At 37.9% G+C, this 21,360-nt stretch overlaps 1 protein-coding gene across 2 annotated transcripts; it reads right to left on the bottom strand.

The window, feature by feature from the left end:
* Positions 1–115: 115 nt before the first annotated feature.
* LOC132029899 (pentatricopeptide repeat-containing protein At5g10690) lies at positions 116–18,213 on the bottom strand. Of its 2 annotated transcripts, XM_059419297.1 has the most exons (13): positions 17,835–18,213; positions 16,822–17,004; positions 16,561–16,693; positions 15,385–15,476; positions 15,107–15,268; positions 14,934–15,002; positions 14,444–14,579; positions 11,493–11,725; positions 5,763–5,840; positions 5,123–5,155; positions 4,281–4,349; positions 3,764–3,940; positions 116–422 (listed from the first exon to the last, which is right to left on the bottom strand). In XM_059419297.1, exons 1-13 carry the CDS (start codon positions 18,096–18,098, stop codon positions 147–149), a joined length of 1,905 nt encoding a protein of 634 aa, XP_059275280.1. In that variant the 5' UTR covers positions 18,099–18,213; the 3' UTR covers positions 116–146. The 2 variants fall into 2 exon arrangements, with proteins under 2 accessions (XP_059275280.1, XP_059275281.1); XM_059419298.1 differs by lacking the exon at positions 5,123–5,155 and having other exon boundaries at positions 17,835–18,212.
* Positions 18,214–21,360: the final 3,147 nt, after the last annotated feature.

Raw genomic sequence — 21,360 nt, 5'->3', positions numbered from 1 at the left:
AGATAATCAAACCATTCAAAGTGGATAGTATCGCAATCTAGCACGCAATAAGTGACACACAAAGAACTCAGCTGCCCAAAAGAAATGATAGCCTACTCTACAATGGAAAAAGAAAAGCTCATGCAAATTCCCTTTCTCGAGGTATTCTATCTACAAATTTCAATAGGTTCTCTACAGGCAGAAGAATTTTGAATGGCTAGCTGTGATGAAGTTGGAGCAAGCTTATATAACTGTTCAGATGTAAAAACTCCGACAGCTCTTACATTGGGGCTGTAAAACATTCCGCGCACATTTTCGTATTTTGCAACAATAACCATTTTGTACCTCTTCTCTAGCATTAGATCAATAACGCGACCAATGGATGTTGAGGTTGTCACAGAAGGAGGTGGACTTCTCATCATGGCTGAAAGTGGTGCATCCAGCTGCAACAATAGGCATCAAAAAACATTAGAAGAACTCCACAACTCAGGCTTGTCGGTGTTCTAGTTCTAATTCAGTCTCTGAGCAATAGACAACCAATTTAACTACTCAATAAGACAGTGAAAGCAGGAATTTAGAATATTCGCTTCTGTTTTTATTCAACTCATCTTCTATATTCCACAATGAACTCAAGCAGTTTTCTGAGACAACCAGTACAAATCAATTATATGTGAACAGTAAACAGAATGAAGGATGAGAAATAGTCGGTGTAGCCTGAAGTTAGTGAAGGCGTGGAGCTGAGAAAATGCCAACCACTTAGCAGTGTCTTGCTCTAGGAATGCTGTCTTTCTATTTAACTCCTAGTACTCTGATGGTCATTGGCAAGAGGTGGATCCCTGATTTGAGGTTCTAGATTCTAGGACAACGATCTCAAGTGTTAGTAATTGGGTCCTGAATTTAATTGTTGCACAAATTTAGTTGCTCTCTTAACACATGGAGTTTGTGCCAAATGTACCGGGTTCTGCCGAAAGTACATGTTATACCTACCTCCGCCCCTGTCATTGACAGCTTTCCTTCCTCGCGATTCACCAAAACATACTAGAACTCTATTATCTTCACAATGGTCAGGCTATAGCACCATCAAGGATGCTTACGGACATGACTATGAACAGGATTTCAAGCAACTTGACAGAGTAAAACATCAACCATATTTTTCACCCTTTTTCTCTTTCAGTTGTACTTAAACCATTTTCGAGCCCCAATACTCTGAATGATCAGCACTCAACTTTGTGTTCCTTTCAGTTTTTCATCACTAAGCCCTAAGTATCCCTTCATGTAATCATAGGCATCATACATTCTCCTTCTACAGTTTTACTTTATCTAGATCAGTATGTAGTTTCTAGTGATCCTGGAGCTAAACGCAAAAAGACTCCAAGTTCTTAGTTAATATGTCATCCTTTATTGATAAATAGATATGTCTAGAATTCAGAATAGCCTTATTCCAAAAATAAAACAAGTTAGGAAGCTATTTCTTGGGCTCTATAGCTTAAAAACTTCAGCCAGTTAAGTTGTTTACTACCTTCCCAAAACATATGGTCATGATGCTCTTGTAAAACTATAGCTCAGTCTCAAACAAGTTGGGAGTTGGCTATATGAATCCTCACTGACCGTGTTTCCCCATTTAAGCTCAATTCATCATCATACCCCCCAAAAAAAAAAAAAAAATAAGTTAAATATATAAATAAATAATAATAATAATAATAAAAGTTCTCTATATTTTTATTAGGCATATAAATCACGATAAGGTCAAACACTCCAAGAAAAGCAATAGGTTCAAATCAACGAACTCACAAGACTAAAACCTATTCCCAACTAGTACATATCACCTATATGGATCTTTTTCTTCCATCTTTAGCAAAGTCTGCATTGATTCCAAGAAATTGTAGGACTTTCTAGACAATTTCCATGCATGTGATGTTAGGTCTACCTCATCCCCTTTAGCACCTTCACTCACGCTAGTTTCACACCTATGGACCGGTGCATCTGTAGGTCGACGCAAGACATGACAAAACCATCTTAAGCATTCTTCTCTCGTTTTATCCTCAATGCGTGCTACTTCCCATTCTAGCAAATGTGGCTATTTTTAATCTTATCTGGTCTTGTATGAATGCACATCCATCTTAGCATTTGCATCTGTGCAACACTCATCTTGTCGATATGTTGGACTTTAGCGGCTCAACATTCACTACCATATAAAATTGCCGGTCTTATAACTGTCTTCTAGAACTTACCTTTCACTTTGGTAGGTATCCTTCTATCGTGTAACACAAGGGTAACGCTTCTCCATTTCAACCATCCAATTTTACCTTTCATGATGCTCTTCGTAACCTAAAAAATTGCACATACTTGGCTTGTTCAGGTTGGAATTAGTAGGTAATAACGGGAATTCATTTCAAAGGCCTTGCTCAGTGTATACATCTGATCCTACTTCCATGTAACATAATATAGTTCCACTAATGCCCTAACTACCACCAGACAAGAAGTTACTCCTTTCCATTCTATTCCACAATCTACTAGATCTTTTTCACAAATTTATTCATGGCACTACCTTAGTTGCCATTTTTCTTCAGATTCAAAGCTCATCTGACAGACTTTTTTGTTTCCTTCTAAAATCCCCCTTCAATCCTAGAACTATGGACTCATACACTAATGATGCTTCTGCATATCTTCTTCACATGACTGAACTAGCAGCACTCTTTCAGACCTGTACATTGAGAAGTAGGTATCTATTCTTACATGTCACAATCTTAAGCAGCTTTCATCGTCTGATACCCACTATTGAACTCTCTCATATACTAGTCTTCTGGAGTTTGATGCCATGCAGAAGCAGATAACTCCAACCCTATGAGAGGTAGGTTAATAATTGCTTAAAATGAAGACCAATACTTCCCACCTTGTCGCTTTTATTTTTTCAAACTGTTGGATAAGATCAACCAGTCATTTTCAAGGAGGTTGACTTCTTCCGTCAGGAATGACCATTATTTCCTTTCCATTGAAGTTGGAGAAAATGGAAGGATGAAAAATGCAGAATTAATAAGAGATGCTTCTGTTTTCCTGCTTAGTTCCATGGGTTAGAAAAATGATAATTGTTCCTTGGATTGTGTTCTATCAGTATCCAGAGAAAGGCTCTCGTCCATCTGCGAAGCCTAAGTCTCTATGATATGGATGCCATTGACTGGATGAAGACGTTTAGGAAGGGATCACTTAAGCAGTAACTGAATCCCTAGCACTATCTTCAAAAAATGTCCAACGACGTGCTGATTGAGACATAGTAGGGGCATTGAATTAAAAGAGCCTTTTTTGAGGCTTTTATTTAAGAGTCAAAACTCAAGTTTTTAAAAATTGGATAGGAGAGACTCTTTATTAATCAGTATATTTTAAAAATCCCAAAGTTTTCGTATTTACAACCCCCCCCCCCCCCCCCCCCCCGCCCCTCCTCTGACAGCTAATGAGCTAATTCAATTCCTACCCAAAGCTAATTCAATCGATCATCATTAGAAACTCTATATTCTCAAGGATATATGATCTTATTATCACACATGAACAGTGGTAGTGATTAGATTGCCATATCAGGGATAACATTCACACGCTGCTAATAGACGAACAATCTCTACAACACCTATATAATGTCAATGTAACCGAATGCGAAAGATATTACAAAAGTGGAGTTGTAGCTGTAGGAGAGAGTATAATGTTTCAGAAGCACACCAAGACAAACTAGAGAATAATGTCATGCAGAGAACAAAGATAGCGAAATAGATCAGAGAGGTCATAGATAAAGTACCTCATTGCAGTCTTCACAATGCAGTATTCCAACACAACTTCCCCAATCATCTATGACTGGAACAGTCGAATCCTTAAAGAAACGCATGACCACTTCCTTTAGTTTCAGGGTAGCTTGCAGTGGCCTTGCTTCAGAAAATGGAACCATGATATGCTCAATAGTATCACGTACTGACACCTGTACCAGGAAAAAGAAGAAATCACCCTAACAATGTTGTATATACATATAAGCTAAATAATACCAAAACTACCAACAGACTGAACATTGCCAACTTCTATTATCTTTATAGGAATTTATGGCACAAACTCAGCTTCTTCTGCATTTACCTATTTCTCCATACAAGCTCAGTCTCAGAGCAGAAAAGCAGATATTACAGATATCACAGTGATGAGAATTTGAAACAGAAAAAGTGATGAAAGCTCATCTCTACCATAATTACAAATATAGTGCTTGCCTGGCAAACAAAGGAATTAGTTTGACATCAATTGTTCTGAGAATGCAAAATGAGATTGCATACCTGTGGCAGTATGCAAGGACTAAATATAGAAACACTGGAACCAAGTAATGCTTCAATTCGCAGAGCAACCTGCAATAGTATTAAACTATAATATAGGTAGGTGGTCTGAAAGGTATGAAACAGATATCAATAGGAAGTCCAAGAAGCAACACAAGTACCATGTGAAACATCAAACAGAAGGAAAATCCGAAACTAAAGGGAAAAAAAGGAACAAAAAAAGAACTCTTCGATGTATAAGCTTCTGCTTGCCTGATTTGCTTGAAATCTATACACTCTTCCACTAGTTTTATGTGAATAAATCTTTTGGATTCTAAGTTACTGCATAAGATTCAAAGATTGGAAAAAAACTCATCTCTGATTCGATTCATACATCTCTATACCTAGGAATGACACGAGAATTAATCGCTCAAAAAATATGACGAAGACAATCCTAAACTACCTGAAAGCAGTAGAAACTAGAGCTTGATGAGGAGAAAGTATTGTGTATCTACATTCGAGATATCTCAGCTCCTCTTATGAGATTGAGAAGAACTTGGAAGCCTTAGACTCTTAGTTCTCCAAATCAATGTATCGTAGTTGTTTCTGATCATGCCTCAATTCTACGTGAACCTCCATATTTTAGATTTCTCTTCCCCGTTTTGAAGATGTGGGTCCAAGGTAGAGGGATGGCGAACTTGTTGCAAAGTGGTGAACATACAGGTTGGTGGGAAGCCCAGTTTCATACTGGCCCCCGACATAGATTTGTTAGAGGATCTAGATTCCAGAGAATGGACTCATTTTTTGGGATATATTGATGGCAAAAATCTCCAACATTAAACCAAAGATCAAAGAGTCAGACTCACTGGAATAGAACATGCTCTCTCTGATGAGGAATACTGCAAGGAAGGACAAGAAGGAATCAGGCGTATGTGTTCCTGAATCTTCCCTAGAATTGGAAATTCAAAGAGATATGATAGCATCAAACAGCTTCAGATCAATGACAGTTTGCTTAAAGTCTGATTGCAAGATTGGGAAAAGCATTGCTTGGTTCTATCAACTTCAAAGAACAAGAGAAAAAATGACCAAAGGATGGATATTTCTTGCTTACCCTAAATAGGAAGTGGTGACAGCCAAAAGGATTCCAAGGAAATAAAGTTCCAGCTCTGGACAGATTTACTGTGATTTTTTTATTTTAAGTTTCTTTTTTCTGTGTGAGAGGTGTGAAGGATGACATGTAGAATACCATCTACCACTTTCTAGATATGACACTGCTTGGATAAATCTCGGTGCAATTTTTAGAGCCCTTATTTTGGAAAGGTTGGCACTACATGTGCCCCATGAAGTTGAAAAACTCTAAGCTTAAGCACAAACTGAATCTAGTATATCATAAAGGAGCCAAGTAATTGGGCTATTTAATTTTTTTTTTTTTTTTTAAAAAAAGGAGCCAAGTAATTGTATTATTTGGAACTCAAGTAAAAGAAAGTATCAGAGACTAAGGCTTACCATTCCACCTCGACTAGCCCATGGTATTTGCTTCCATTTCTCAATATTGCCTTTCATGTACTGTAGGGCCAAATCCAACTGAAAAAGGACAATTGAGCAACGATTAGCATAGGTACTCGCCGGAAAAAACATTAGCAAAGGTTTTTATGTCCATAAATTATATACAACATGGTCGATCCAAGACTTGAGAAGTGCTCTTCTGAAACATATTTAAACTTCAAAGATAAGATATAACAAGTAGAATAGCTGAATGATCTCAAAAAAACAAGTAAATTATATTGACGCAAGGTTGTTGCGAGTCAATTGGGTTTAAATACAGTGTTGCAGACCTAAAATAATTATATACAAGCGTCCCTCTTCACCAGTTCAGATTTTAGATAAAGCGCTTCATACAATGCAACTTGATACCGTTATAAACAGAAGTCCTAAGTTCCAGTCACACTGCCACCCATCAATAAAAATATTTTCACGTGCTCGATTTAAAGGAAAAAAATAGGTCACAAGAGGCGTGTTGCAGACCTAAGGAAAATATATAAAGCTGATCATTCTTTGTTTAACCGTTTAGACGAGACAGTTCACATAATTCAACAAAAAACAAAAGGCTTAAAAAGAAGAAGCATAGTATTTTAACATCAGTTTTGAGCAACCAACCAGAGTTCCATTCAACGAAAAACAGAATGCACAAGGGAGGAAGAACAACGATAAATTCAAACTGAAACAATTAAATGAGTTTCTGCCAACACTTCATAATTCATATAGCGACTGCTTGTGGTTACCACTCATTATTTTGGTAATAAAAGATGGATTGTTGAATGACAAAAAGGGTTTAAACATTAAAAGAAATAACCAGATAGTAGTATCCACTATCAGCTCAGGTGAAGTAGAAAATGCCTAGACGATGATCAAATAAATGCTAAAACTCATTTAGCCCAGAAAGAAAAAGGAGAAATAAATTACTGTTTTTTAGTTGCTTTCTCGAACTATCTTGGAAGTTGCAATCACAAAGGTATTACCACTATCATAACAAGAACTTGGTTTAACCCAAGAAACCCAAAGGCCAAAGGGATGAAAAAAGCTTGAATCACTCAGGTAGTCCTAGTACTAGATACTAGATAGACCGGCCAGTCACCAGTGACATAAGATCCTTATCTGCTTGTACACGGACAAAGTCTCGCTTCTGTCCAAGAAGCGACCGCTTCTTTGAAGTCGCTTTGCCTCACACCCTAGAAGCGTTACTTGCTCGCCTCACCTCCCCTCACTTTATCGCTTTGAGCAGTGAAGTAACCGCTTTTCACAACACTGGATGATGGTCTTCCTTTGATGTCTCCAAGCTAACCATAATAGAATAGATAGGTGAAGCAGTCAATAGCAGTTTGTCCCAGTGTTGTCAAAAGCTCATTTAAGGTGCGCTTAAGCCTTGAAACTCAGGAAAGGTCAGGAAGGCGCTTAGCCTTGCTTAAGATGTGCTTCAATGTAGGCAAGGCATTAAGGAGGGCGCCTCATTCCCATGAGTTATATCTTGAATCGAGGAGTAGTAAACAATAAAATATAATCGGCAGAGAGATGTATTTTTTTAAAAGGACTTTTTTTTGGCGCTTTCCGCACCGGGGTAAATAGAGATGTATAAATCATAAAGTAAAATATTATAAATGAATATGTTACTTTTTTCTTTCATTACATATATACTTTTATTTAACTAAGCAGTTTAGCTGTGTTTTGCGCTTAAAGTCCCAATAAACCTGGAGTGCTTTTTAAAGCTTTTCGCCTTTGACAACACAGACTTGTTCTCGATCCAGCTTCACACTTAGCAGCGCTATCAAAACTCCAATCCAATGTTGAAAGATGAAGTGGGTTTGGGAACCGGAAGAACAAGAACATCTTTTTTACCACCTTAGGTGTAGGAGCACCTCTTTTTATGCTAAGCTTATAAGGAACTCGAAGGAGTAGTGAGACCAACATCACTCCCATAGAGCGCTAGGTCAATCCTGCCACCTCAGCCTCCTATTTCCCCAAACATGTCAACAAGCAATCAGGTTAGATGCTCTGCCTTACTTTCATCTTGCCCCTCCTAAGTATGAACACATCCTGTTTCCAAAAATGAGTTGAATCCAGTGGAAGGTACTTTGCATGAGCTTGTTATGGTCCGAATTTCTCATACGAACTCAATTCTCTGTTAGGAAGTCTATCACTATTTTTCTATAACTGAGATCTTGACCGTTGAACCTTAAAGAAATCAGTATTAAATAATAAAAAAATCATTATAATTGTAATAGCCCACAGGTCGCTGGCAGTTGAACTCGAAAAGGGGAGTAAGATGTGAAACTTGCCTTAGGCAAATCACATTGAGTTGTAGATGAGTCGATTCCCCCGAAAGGTACTTTTCATGAACTTGTTATGATCCCAATTACTCATAGGAAGTCAGCTCTCCGTTAGGAAGTTGATCAATATTTCCAGAGGGAATTTCCGTGGAGCGGTGAAATGCGCAGAGATAGAAAAGAACACCAACTGCGAAAGCACTCTGTTGGGCCGACACTGACACTGAGAGACAAAATCTAGGGGAGCAAAATAGTCTAGGGATTGGCGACTTACCCCTCAGTAACTTTGGCACGGGACGTTCCCAAAATGGGCACTATAGTAGACCATAAAATTTGCGTTGTGATGGGAACCCCGAGAAGAGTTAGAATGGCAGTTCCCACCCCTTGGGCGATACCAAATAAATGACTACTTGAATCGGCATTTTGAGCATAAAGATTCCATTGATCTGTAATAAGTGGGCCTAACCCCTGGGGATGCGGTAATACATCTAAGAAATTATTCCACCGAACGTAATCCCCTCTAGGTGCATGAATAGCAACATGGACTAAATTCTCTGTCCAAGCCAAGGAACTTACGCCAGAGAATTCTGACATTAAATTGGGGTTTATCGGGAAAAATGCTACGAGCTTCCAGAATAGTATGGGATCTTCGCAAAGCTTCTGTAACTGAGATCTTAGCAATTGAACCTTAAAGAAATCGTATTAAATAATAAATAATTACAATCCACGGATTGCTAGTGGTTGAACTCGACAGGGGTTCAATGTGAAACTTGCCTTTGGCAAATCACATCAAAATGGAAAGGGAAAGTTAGGAGTCATATAAGAGCGAATTTTAGGATTCAACTGTTGAGGCGCTTTTTGGATTAAAACCCAAGCGAACAAAATCGTGGAGCCCCAAGACCTTGAGGTGGCCTAGAAGGTAGGGCCAAAGTGAACAATATACTGGTAGTTGGGCCTGAGCCGTGACATGTGGTATCAAAGCCGGTACCTTCCCTAGTACAATGATGGGGCAAAACTCAGTAAAATGTTGACTCCCTAAGGGGGTTGAGCGTAACAACCCACGGACCCTTTGGCGGTTGAACTCGAAAGGAGGTTCCTTGTGAAACTTGATTAGGCAAATCACAGATCAAGGGAAATTTTTTTGATCATATAAACATGAGTTTAGGATTTAAATGTCAAAGCTCCTTTTGGGTAAAGCCCAAGAGACAAAATCATGAGGCCCAAAAGCCTTGAGGTCAGTGGCGGAACCAGGATTTTCATTCAGGGTGTTCGGAAAAAAAAAGAAGCTAAATATACACTGTAATTATTTGCCGAGGGTGTTCAAAAATTAATACAACAACAACAACAACAACCCAGTGAAATCCCACATCGTGGGGTCTGGGGAGGGTAGAGTGTACGCAGACCTTACTCCTACCAAGGTAGGACGGCTGTTTCCGAAAGACCCTCGGCTCAATAAAAGCATAAAAAGAAGTAAGATAAGGTTAAGAGATTCGGAAAAGAGATTCAAAGCGATATGGAAGAAATAATGCAAGCAGCACAGATAACACAGGATAATCACAACACAGGAAATAACAGATAATAGCAGAAATCGGAGCAGTAGAACACAAGATAATCAAAGCATAGGAAATAACAGATAATAACGAAATCGAGCACAAAAAATTATATTGCAATAATGCGACTACTAATAAGAACGGATAACGAGACTATCTACTAGCCTTCTACCTTAATTTGGGTCCTCCAAACCCTCCTATCTAAGGTCATGTCCTCGGTAAGTTCGTAGCATCGCGCCATGTCGTGTCTAATTACCTCTCCCCAATACTTCTTCGGCCTACCCCTACCTCGTCTGAAACCATCCATGGCCAACCTCTCACACCTCCGCACTGGGGCATCTGTGTCTCTCCTCTTCACATGCCCAAACCATCTCAATCTCGCTTCTCGCATCTTGTCTTCCACCGAGGCCACCCCACCTTATCCCGAATATCCTCATTCCTAATCCCGTCACTCCCGTGCGTGGCCACACATCCATCTCAACATTCTCATCTCGGCAACTTTCATCTTTTGAACGTGAGAGATCTTAATCGGCCAACACTCCGCCCCCATACAAAGATAGTCGCGCCTAACCACTACTTTGTAGAACTTGCCCTTAAGTTTTGGTGGCACCTTCTGTCACATAAAGACTCCGAAGCAAGCCTCCATTTCATCCACCCCCGCCCCAATACGACGTGTGACATCATCGTCAATCTCCCCGCCGCCTTGCACAATAGACCCAAGGTACTTCGAAACTACTTTTCTTCTGGACGGCCCGGGTACCAAGCCTTACTTCCAAGTCGCCCTCCGAGGTGCTTCACCGAACTTACACCCAAGTACTGTCTTGGTCCTACTCGCCTTAAACCCTTTAGACCCGCAGTATGTCTCCAACACTCCCGGCCAGCGTTAACTCCGCTACGAGTCTCGTCAATCGACTATGTCGTCCGCGAAAAGCATACACCATGGCACCTCACCTTGAATTTGCCGTGTCAATCCATCCATCACCAAGGAAAATAAAAACGGACTAAGAGCCGATCCGACGCAACCCCATCACAACCGGAAAGTGCTCCGAGTCTCCTCCTCCGTCCTCACCCCGGTTTTGGCTCCCTCATACATGTCCTTGATCACCCTAATGTACGCCACGGTACACTTTTAGCCTCCAAGCATTTCCATAGGATCCGTCTTGGAACTTTGTCATAAGCCTTTTCTAGGTCGATGAACACCATGTGTAAGTCCCTCTTCTCTCTCCCTATATCGCTCCACCATCCTTCTCATAAGATGGATGAAAGCTTCGTAGTTGAACGTCCGGCATGAATCTGAACTGATTCTCGAAAATAGACACACCTCTCCTCACCCTCATCTCCAGCACTCTCTCCCAAACATTCATAGTGTGGCTTAGCAGTTTGGTACCCCTATAGTTAATATATGCACATAAACACAGAAAATTTACCCTATATATACACTGTAATTTTTTGCCGAGGGTGTTCGGGTGAACACCCTGGACCCCAAGTAGATCCGCCCCTGCTTGAGGTGGCCCAAAGAGGTTGGCCAAGGCAGAAAATACCTTGGCAGTTGAACTTGGGCCGTGACAATAATATCAATGAAAAAGTTTTCATATAATTTGTCTTCAACTTGTTGTAACCGTCTCCACTGGAAGGGATTATCCTCCTTTCACCTCTACAGATTGATTTCTCCAACTTATTTTGCCTAGGTTTTAATTTATAAAGTAATTTTGTCCACAACACTAAGTGTAACCTCTTCTTTACATAAATCAAGAACAATGTCTATGAAACAGTGGTAAGATGATTTCCAGGGAAAGTGGAACATATAGTCCGGTCTTACTTGAGCTGGTGCCTAAGAACTTCAAGATCAAGTATGCAGAAAGTACCTGCCCATTGTTTAATGCTGCCTCCATTAGGAGATGATCAGCCTCTTCATTAACTTTAGAGGTGATTGTTCCAGATGAATCCATCCACATGCGTCCATGCAGTTTTTTAACCATTTCATACTCTCCTCTAACAGCAAAAGCGCGCATCAGAGCAAGGAAGAGATGAGGCTTTGGCCGTAAGCGAGAATCTTCTCCAGCTTTCTTTACTAATTCCCCATACACAGTCAGAGCGCCTATCATATTGTGCACAAATATTCAATATGCAAAGTGACAGTGGAGGTAGCAGAAAAACCATCAACAAAATAATAGCGTTTTCTTGAGAATAATCAACACAGTCATAACTTACACACTCTTTTCTTTAATTAGTTAAACTTTACACATTATAATGACGAAAACAAAAGTTTGAGTGCGAGAGAAATTATTGCTCAAGTTGCACTCTAAATCTACTTTCTTTCTTTCCTTTAAACGATTAAAATCTGCTTTCTTTCTTTTATTGAAGTTGTCCATGCAGCTGAAAATATAAGATGGATAACTATAAAGCAGGATACAAAGGAGAATACGGACTCTTTTATGAGTGAAACTCAGGATAGTAAGTATGGATAAATTAAGCAAGGGATTTACAACTTGCAGGTTCAGTCATGTCAAGGAGGAAGATAAGCCATATCAGCAATAATAATACCATATAAGCTACTTGGAAGAGAATTAAACAACACGAGAGTGCACATTGATTTTTGCATTTAAGCATGAATCTCCACAAAATGGAGATCTTCAGCTTCTTAGGAGATGGATATGCTGCATATTCATGCTATAGAAAACACACTTCATTAAGAGATTAAATACATAAACCAATTAATGGTGATAAAAAGTCATTAGTCTAGAGGTATAGGAATTTAGGAATATTTTCCAGATTTCAATGTTTTTCTTCTTTCCTGTGCGAGAAAAAAAAAAAGAAAAGGAAATTGGCAAATATTCCAAAATTGATTTACATGAACCCATAATACCAATAACAATAAACACCTACGCAATTACTAATTCTTTCAAAAGGGATATAACTCAGTTCCATAAATGATGATATATCTTACTGCACTGCATCTATTTGCAATATGAGAGGTATTACCAGAGTTACCCACTATCCTTAAGAGTATTTCCATCATATAAGGCACTTCTGTGGAGTGACATGCTCCTCACCCTTATGAAGGTGTTAATTACACTTCATTTAACTTATTAATGTGGGACAGTTCCCAGATATCAGCCTGCCAACGGCTTCTGTATATAGTAATGGTTGATCTGTGACAGCCAGGAGGCCTAGCAACAAGCACCATGTACATGTCTGATAAATTGTTGTTATTACTCGATCCAAAAAAAAAATGTTTGATGTATTGTTGTGTGAGAAGTGATACTCTCCATTTCAGCCCAGATCCCAATGGGGCTCACAGTTTTGTTCTTTAAAATACAACCCTGATGTGGACGGAAGCCTCACTGTCATAAATGTTTTAGACTTCACAGAGCTAATCATTGTTGAAAGAATCTTGCCAATGTTTTCTGCACTCCAGCAAGTTTTTCATACTTGTCAAAACCTTAGCACAGTTGCTTTTACTCGATACTGAATAAACTAAAAATGTGAAATCTCCTACTGATCTCACCAAATAAAGAGTAGATCTATTGACTAGCTGTATTTCTTCAGTGATATGTTATACGAAGCTAACATTTCTAATGGAACTTTAGAGTTTGTCTAAACCTTTCTTCTTAAGGTTCTTGAGATCCCATTTCCTGTTTCCTGATCTGCCAGCTAACAGTGTTAGCTACTTAATTTAAAAAACCCTTGCTTCTTAAACAGAAAGCTCATTATCTGACTAGATAACTTTTCAATTGATACACAGATAACCTCTAAGGGTTTGAACTCTGAAACTTAAATGTGGTCTGATTGTCGGAAAATCAAATACGAAAAAGCGATGCTGAAAAGGTGCCATTTTTCAAGCACTAATGTTTTTGTGAAACCATTTTCTAAAGACTTGAAACATAGACCAGGGAAGCACTGAACTCAAATAATGGACTCCTCCCAACAGATTACTGAATATGTTTGGCCAGTAAGGCAGCGACAGGAGGAGGTAAACTGATAAAAGTCAAATTAAAGCTACTCTTCTTTCTTTTATCAGTTGTACTTTATCATTCTTTTTCACTTATTTTTTCACTTGTCATAGAGAAAAATGTATATCTGATGGCGACTTAAAGGGTACTCACTGTATCCTATTCTAGTGGACCTACCGAAAGGTCAAAACAGATTTCTCTTCTGCCATTGACTTTTCAAATAGTTCTTGAAAGTTTCTCAATGCTAAGACTAGTGGTAATAGAACTTTGCACATGATTTCTATAAAAACTACTACTCCTCAATCCCATCAAAGTTGTGGTCGGCTATATGGAATTTCTGTTACTATTCCGCCTTATTCATGTCCCTATCATTGCATACTACTCTTGTCATAAATAATCTCAGGCAAATTAGGCAATTTCTAAAAAGGATGTTCTAAATCTCACACTTATCCCTACATTGGCATATGGTCCCCAATAAGTTTCAAATCTATAAATTTTGTTTCAAAAAGACATACCAATTAACATCTAAAGTTGATTCCCAGACTGATCAGTTTGATCTTTGTGACCTGAATCAGTTTATCAAATTGTGAGGGGAGGAGGAACTCAAAGAAAGCTGATATACTTGCACATAGAAAGAAGATTTCACATGACATACACGGTAAATTTCTCATGGAAGCAATTTGTCTCAATTCATGCCTTTTAGACCCTTTTCTGTAGATGCTAAGATTCAATATGTACGATTTTGTGTTAAATATTACTTCAGTTTCACCAGTGATAGCCATCTGGAATTGACATGAGTTATTTAAATATACTTTCATAACCCTGAGTTGTAGAAGTTTCAGTAATATCTGCATAGACCATACCTTTTATTGTCCCGCAATTCAAGAAGGCATCAATGATTGCAGTGTAAGCAACTCGATCGATATGCAAATTGTTGGATGATTTCATTTCTATGACAATCTTTTGAACTGAAAGAAGATCCTGGGCATGACCAAAACCCTACAAAAAGGAGCAGAAATCCTAAACACTAACAAGAAATGACAGCAGAAACCTAACTCATCAATATTAAATGTAAGATTGTACAGGTTTCTGTCAAAGCTTCAGTTGAGTCTTTTACGTTAAAACCATATACTTATATGGTGAAAGAATTACTACATTGTGAATTTAATGGAAAAGGTAGTTTACGTGAAGATGTATAACTTCGTATGAATAAAAATGAACTAAGATCAACAGCACAACATCTCAGATTTTCAACTATTGTTCACTTTATCTGACACGTATTTATCTCATTTCCATAGCAGGAGTTCCAAAAAACGATTTTAACTGTATACAAAAGGTATCTCACACACACACCTTTAGCAACGTAGTGTAGGTGACTACATCCGGAAAAATGTCATCATCTTCAACAGTTTGCGCTCTGTCCTGCACCAGTCAAATACACACTTTTCAGGTAACAATAATGTGTGCAACATCATGTGAGCAAATAATGAGGCTCTAAACTGGCCTTTGGAGTTCAGAGGTGAAACCTTCATGCCCTCAAAGAACTGCATCGCAACATCCAACTTTCCAGTCTCCACACATGCTAGGATTAGTGTATTATATGTGAGCTTATCCAGGTTCAGTCCATGTCTTAGTATTTCATCATGCAAACTTAATGCTGCCTCAGGACTACCTGTGCTTATGTACCCCTGAAATTTTGGAAATGGCTCTGAGGAATAATTCGGTGTATGAAATATTTTACATAGAATGATAAATGCAGAGATCCAACAAATACGGAAGTTAAACTTGTGGGTAAGCAGAAGACCTTCATCAATAAGTTGTAGACCAAGACAGATCCACCCTCGTGAAGTACAAAACCATATCGTGCAAGAAGACCATTAGCACGGCGTAGATCCCCTGCACTAGAAAGGCAGAAGTAAAGGAGGTATATTAAGCAAGCCAAGACATTAATCTTGACAAGCAACTATATTCAATAATAAAGCACCACCTGACAATGTGTGGAAACATTAAAAATACGGAAGGAAATAAAATAACCAGTTAGTAGAGAAAGTAAAGAATAATGAAAAATGTCTTTCCTCTTGTCTTATTTTCTTCCACAAACTCATTAATCATCTCATTCTTGAAAAGGCCACACATGATACATGATGATACAACGTGGCTAGTGGTAGAAAAACTATCTCAGATTGTTGCATAAAAAGGTCATGGAGCTATATTAATGAGATGCAACATGGTGACCACACTTGTGAGATTACACTGGGTTTGTTTGTTGTTGTTGTTAGATGCAACACTGTATTGTACGTATTCATGTCTGTTATCGCATAAATTAACTATATGTATATTATAGATAGTATTTATAAAGAATTCAGGCATAAGACAGTTGTCATTTCATTTTCTCAATTTCTTCTCTTCCTTCTTATTTCTCACATGTATAATAGCTAAGATGAAAATAAATTTTATAATCATTGTACAATGACCAGCAATGTTCGGAGACGGAAAGCATAATTGTCGCAGAGTTTTCTGGCGACAGTCAAATTTGTTTTTCATTGTTTACACGGGTGTTGTGTATCATTAGAAGAGGAAATTTTTGCAAAATGCAGAATGTACCTGATGTATATCTCTTTCTTAGGTTTCCTTTTTTCACTTTCAGATTAGACTAGATGGGTACTGAAGTTTTGGAAGGTTCCTGGATACAGAAGCTATTTCTTTTTGTAAGGATCCTGATGTAACCACTGCGCAATTTGTGTGCTTTATTTCAATAAAATGTTCGCTTACTTATCAAAAGAAATTCAATCACAGTGTCATTTGGACTCTACATTTTATAGCTCAGATGTCTTGGAATTAACATCCTGCCTTAAGTAGTGGATATCCAATATGGCTAGTAGGTTAGTCCTACAGCCTCCAAATTTTGCACCAGCAATATAGATCTCAGAGAACAATAAAAGCATGTAATGAAATTCCATTTACTCCAAGAAAAACTAACCTGCTTCAATTAGAGAATTTAGCAGACCACTAACAAGCGGTGGCGAAAGTTTTGGACTTCCAACAGCGGTACCTTGTTCAACAGCTTCAAGTAATTGAAACGCTTGATCAATTCTTCGGGCATCACCCAAACCCTTCCAGGAAAAATTGTAAGCATGCTTAGATATGTCCAATACTTCAATTGCCACTATTCCAGACTATAACCTACTCATGGGTACAGTTTTTTTAAATAATTATAGGGAAATTACCGTGCTCCAAATACCTTTAAAAGTGTAGAATAAGTGATATTATCAACACCACAACCCTCTGGGCCTGACATTTCATCAAATACCCTTAAGGCCGATTCTATATCAGCACAATGAACACAAGCATGCATCACTGCATTCATCACAATGGTGTTCAACTGCCCATGTCGTTTCTTCGCAATCTCAATTTCCACAAAAATCTAGAGTTCAATGAACAATTTTGAGAGTTAAAACAAGTTGTATGAAAATCAAATGTTTCAAAATTAACAGTTCAATTTAGTTTTATACAGTAGCATTGTTTTATATTCTCTTGGTGACTTGTCAGTACGAAAAAGTGCTTCCAACACAAGGAGACAATGATTATCCTTCACGAAAGAAATTCAAACATTCAAGCTACAAAAATTTACAATTTATAGCTAAGATTGTGCACCCAAGGATGTGACCTAGTGGTCAATGAAGTGGGTTGAGAATCATGAGGTCTCAGGTTCAAATCCCAGCAGAGACAAAAACACTAGGTGATTTCTTTTCATCTGTCCAGTCCTTGGTGGGAGCTGGCAGGTATCCCGTGGAATTTGTCGAGGTGCGCGCAAGCTGGCGCGGACACCACGGTTATCAAAACAAATCTATAGCCAAGATTATGCTTCAGGTAGATTCTAAGTCTGAGTGCCAATAAAGTGTTAGTGTAATGATTAAAAAGACTGCCAACATTTTAAAAGACAAGGTTAAAACTAGCCTTAGTGTAACGCAGGCTCTAAACCTTCTAAGTTGATTATGGAGCAAAAGATCTTCATGCACGTTTATATAACGGACGTCTATCCGCTCTTTGAAAGAAGAAAATGTTTTGACTATAACTCATATGTATAATAAATTTAAATTTATTTTTGTACAGTATATTATTATATACATTGATGCCTAAATAATTCAGTTAATGTTGTATATCATTTGAAATTTTGGTATATTATCCGATTTAAGTATATCTCTTTAGCTTCCAACCATTCTTTCTTCTAAAATAACAGTATGTTGTAATTACCTGGTGGAGTTGCCTTCTGCGAGTGAGCTCAACAACGCGAGAAGTGAGTGGTTTTAGATTAGGTTCAGAGGGGAAGCGTCTTTTGAATTTGCCCAAATAACACCTTCTCGACTGACTGCCAGACACTACTGGCAAGGAAGAACAGGACGATACTAATGGGTTTTGGTGCCAGCATTTTCTTGAAGGCAACAGCACTACCATATGAATATGAGCAGGTAAGGAGTGCATCTTTGCATGAATTTGGTTCATACAAAGACTAATCATTGCCCCCACATTTGATCAAATTGAAGGTTGGGTTGAGAGCTTGAAGGAGAGTGAAGGTGTTAGAAGGAACTCGTCACTAATGGATAATGTGGAAGCCAATTGGCGGGTAAATGGAGGATCCCCAATATTTTATCATCTACATATCCATTACGAGTATTTTTATTTTTAAATTTGTTTTGCCTTATTCCTTTACATTTTCATTATTTTACGTGTTTAATTGGATACAGACTTTAATGTATTAACTTCAATCGTATAAAATATTTAATAAAAATAAAATAATACAAAACTAATGATCAAAAGTGAACAAACATGTCTATCTATCTATACTTTATATCAAAAGGAGAGTAGTTAAGCTTGATATTTAGCCAAGTGGTGTATTGAGAAAAGGTCACTTGACACTTTTAGGACAAAATCTAATAATATTTTAGACAAATCTAATACTTCCTCTGGATCAAAATAAGTATCCACTAGTCTTTAGTACATCTCTTAAGAAAATAATATTAATTCCTAGAAAAAAATAAGTATTTTGACCGGATTATCCTTAGTGAAATACTACTCGATTAAGTAATATAGTTTCTTTATTACATAAAAACTCACTTATGCAAATAGGGGCAAATTTCCTTCTTGATTATGTAAATGGACACTTTTTGAACAAAAAATAAAAAGGCTAAGGATGTCTTTGGTATGATGGAAAGTGTTTTCCAAAAAAATATTTTCCTATTTTCTCTTGTTTGGTTGCACTTAAGATCTTGGAAAATGTTTTCCATAAACATTTGAGGGAAAACATTTTCCGAATTAATAAAAATACATCAATCGCATTTCCAACTCACCCTCCGTACGCCCCCTACCCCCACCATCGCCCCCAACTCCAAACCTCAACACCTATAAACCCAACCCCACCTCCCCCACCACGCACCACCACCACCCCACTACACCCGAAACCACCCACCCCCACACCCCACCTTCCACCACCCACCCCACCACACCTTACCTTCCACAACCACCCCCCCCCCCCAACCGAATTTGCTTTTTCATGTACTTTATTTTAATTTTATAAATTTTTTATAAAAAAATGGAAAAAGAATTCTTACACCCCTCGCACTACCACTCAATCCACGCCCCCACCCCTCCAAATTTTACACCACCCCAGACCCACCGACCCACCCCCACCACCCTCCAAAAAAGATTAGTTTTTTTTTTAAAGATTTTAAAAGTTTTTTTCTCTTTGTTTTTTTACATCACCCACTCATCCTCCCCCAAATTTAATATTTTTTATATTTTTATATTTTATAAAAAATAAATTTTTCCTTACTCCAACCCCCCCTCCCCCGCAGCCTATCGCACCTCCCAAACCGTACTCCCCACCACCAAAAGTTGCACTCTGAATTCAAAAATTTCATGGTGTGCTTACTTTGAGTATATGCAAATGCTCTTAAAACAGACATTTTCCAACTTGTGTATCAAATGCAAGAAAATGAGTAGAAAAACCATTTCCGAGGAAAAAATTTCTTGGAAAACATTTTCGCCATACCAAACACACCCTAAGTGGACACTTATATTGAATCGGAGGGAGTAAAGATTATGGCAAATCAAGATTTGATCAAATTTAATGTATGGAGGAAATCAATTAAGATTGACTCTTATTTAATACAAAAATAGATTCCAAGTGCTGCTTTTTGTAGGTTCCCATGGAAGGTTTTCACTAACGTAAGCTCTCTCAAGTTTTGAAAGAAATCATGGACAAACACCCCATCAAATCCCTATTTTTTCTTTTAACCTATTAAGTTATGAGTCGTCAAATGGATTGTAGCCGGAGACAGTGTTGGCATACTGCATTATTATTTTATTTCATGCTTACTTTATTACTTTTTTTCCATTGCCTCATCTATTATTTAAGGATCATATTAACTTTAGTCGACATAGGTTCCACTTGCTCCATCAAGCTTGTGCCAATCTAACTTATCGTATCTTAATTAGGTGATGGGCAAAATGACATCATTTTAGGCCTAGGCAGGGAAAAATTGAACTTCGAAGGTAACAATCTACTCGAGCCAAGTATGGTGACATTGAAGCACGATTAAATGAACGATACACGAAGAGTCCCCTTACCTTAAGCCATCAAATCATTTATCCGCAATATTGATGTTATAAGGCGACCAACTTCTTCTCCAAGAAAGATATAATTAAGATTCAACATGCAAAGATCACAGTAAATTCTGAGTGTTGGAGATATTAAGTTTTCCATAGCAATGACCCGTGCTTGACATGTGCGTTGTTGTTGGCTATTCAGAACAACTTCATACGTCAACATAATTGGTGTCTTAGGAAATCATGGCGTAAATTTCACAGATGGTCTCTTAACTAGCATTTTTTTTCATTCACAAAAGTCATGTAACTATCGTTTCTAACATAAAAGTCATTTAACTTTGAGTATATTAACACAAAAGTCACTAAACTACTTTACGGTGAATAACTCATTTTTTTACTCTTTTTTTAAAATAAGAAAATCAATTAAAAAGGTTTAACCCGACCCCACCCGGCCCAAAACTCCATGACGAAAATAAATAACATTTCATATTCTTCCCCTTTTCCTTACCATTTTCAGACGTTAGGTTTGAAATAATTCGACCATGACCAATTAAATAGCATATGGCATCATCTTGACCGAGAATGATACTATATCTGTAAGTTTTAATTGACAAAGTTGACCACCCATTATACTAAGTTTCATTGTGCTAGCTCAAGATGGAGAAGAAATTCCAAATCAACTGAAAGCTATAAAATTAGTTTAGACAAACCATATTTCAAGATCATGTACAACAGGCCAGTAAGTAGTAACCTTCCATCAGGGTACTTTCTAGAAACTTAGATCAAGATTCTGTTTGCAAGTTCATTGAAATAGCTTTCAGCAACTTGTGCAATTGATTTTCCTTCTCGTTCAAGGACAAGCTCTTTTGCTGCCCACAGTCGAGTCAGTCTAATCTTATCGATGACATGATATTCAATGACAGACCATATGTTGTACATGTTCTTGAAACAAGCTACTACTGAAGCTGTGAAAGTATCAAAAAGGGGCAGGGAAGTCAAGAAAAAAGTAATGCAAGATTATGTGCAAGTTGTGTCGAAGAAAATGTCTCGTCTTTTCTAAATGACATACTAATATTTTTTACCCCGAAATTGGGTAATAAGTTGAATTTATAAGTGAGGTATAGGATATGTGGATAACTTTAATCTATTTTGTGTTTGTGAGAAATATTTATGG

This window comes from Lycium ferocissimum, chromosome 9 (assembly GCF_029784015.1).
Source record: "Lycium ferocissimum isolate CSIRO_LF1 chromosome 9, AGI_CSIRO_Lferr_CH_V1, whole genome shotgun sequence".
NCBI lineage: Eukaryota > Viridiplantae > Streptophyta > Magnoliopsida > Solanales > Solanaceae > Lycium > Lycium ferocissimum.
Note: the sequence above shows the minus strand (reverse complement) of the source record. Positions and strands in the feature narration are given on the sequence as shown.

Bases quoted from the DNA above. Each gene is read 5' to 3' on its own strand.
- LOC132029899 (XM_059419297.1), bottom strand. From the start codon at position 18,098: ATGATTAGTCTTTGTATGAACCAAATTCATGCAAAGATGCACTCCTTA. The intron at 15,477-16,560 runs GTTAGTTTTTCT...TTTCTAGTGCAG, and splicing joins AAATTCTCTAATTGAAGCAG to GGGATCTACGCCGTGCTAAT. The intron at 423-3,763 runs GTACTTTATCTA...CTATTGTTGCAG, and splicing joins ATTGTGAAGACTGCAATGAG to CTGGATGCACCACTTTCAGC.